The 207-nt window shown below is 44.9% G+C and overlaps 1 protein-coding gene across 1 annotated transcript in view; it reads right to left on the minus strand.

Annotated features, from left to right (window-relative positions):
- The window catches only part of LOC119593728 (discoidin domain-containing receptor 2-like), a gene marked incomplete at its 5' end in the record, with an annotated part of 119890 nt that overhangs the window by 5915 nt on the left and 113768 nt on the right, over positions 1 to 207 (minus strand). Inside the window, 1 exon segment of the mRNA XM_037942702.1 lies at positions 9 to 101. Within this exon segment, the coding sequence (XP_037798630.1) occupies positions 9 to 101 (93 nt within the window).

Genomic DNA, 207 nt, shown 5'->3' on the forward strand with positions numbered 1-207 from the left:
CCACTAACCGTGTGGCGAGGTCTCGATGCACGAAGTTGAGGGACTCCAAGTACTTCATGCCTGAGGCTATTTGAGTGGCCATGTATATAAGGCATCCGTAACTGTACAAAGGGGGAAGATATAAAGATGTTACACGATGGCTTAACTGTGGAAAGTAGGGGCTCTTGCAGTAGAATATTATAGACGAATATTTCTTCCAAACGATCG

Source organism: Penaeus monodon, chromosome 32 (assembly GCF_015228065.2).
Source record: "Penaeus monodon isolate SGIC_2016 chromosome 32, NSTDA_Pmon_1, whole genome shotgun sequence".
Lineage (NCBI taxonomy): Eukaryota > Metazoa > Arthropoda > Malacostraca > Decapoda > Penaeidae > Penaeus > Penaeus monodon.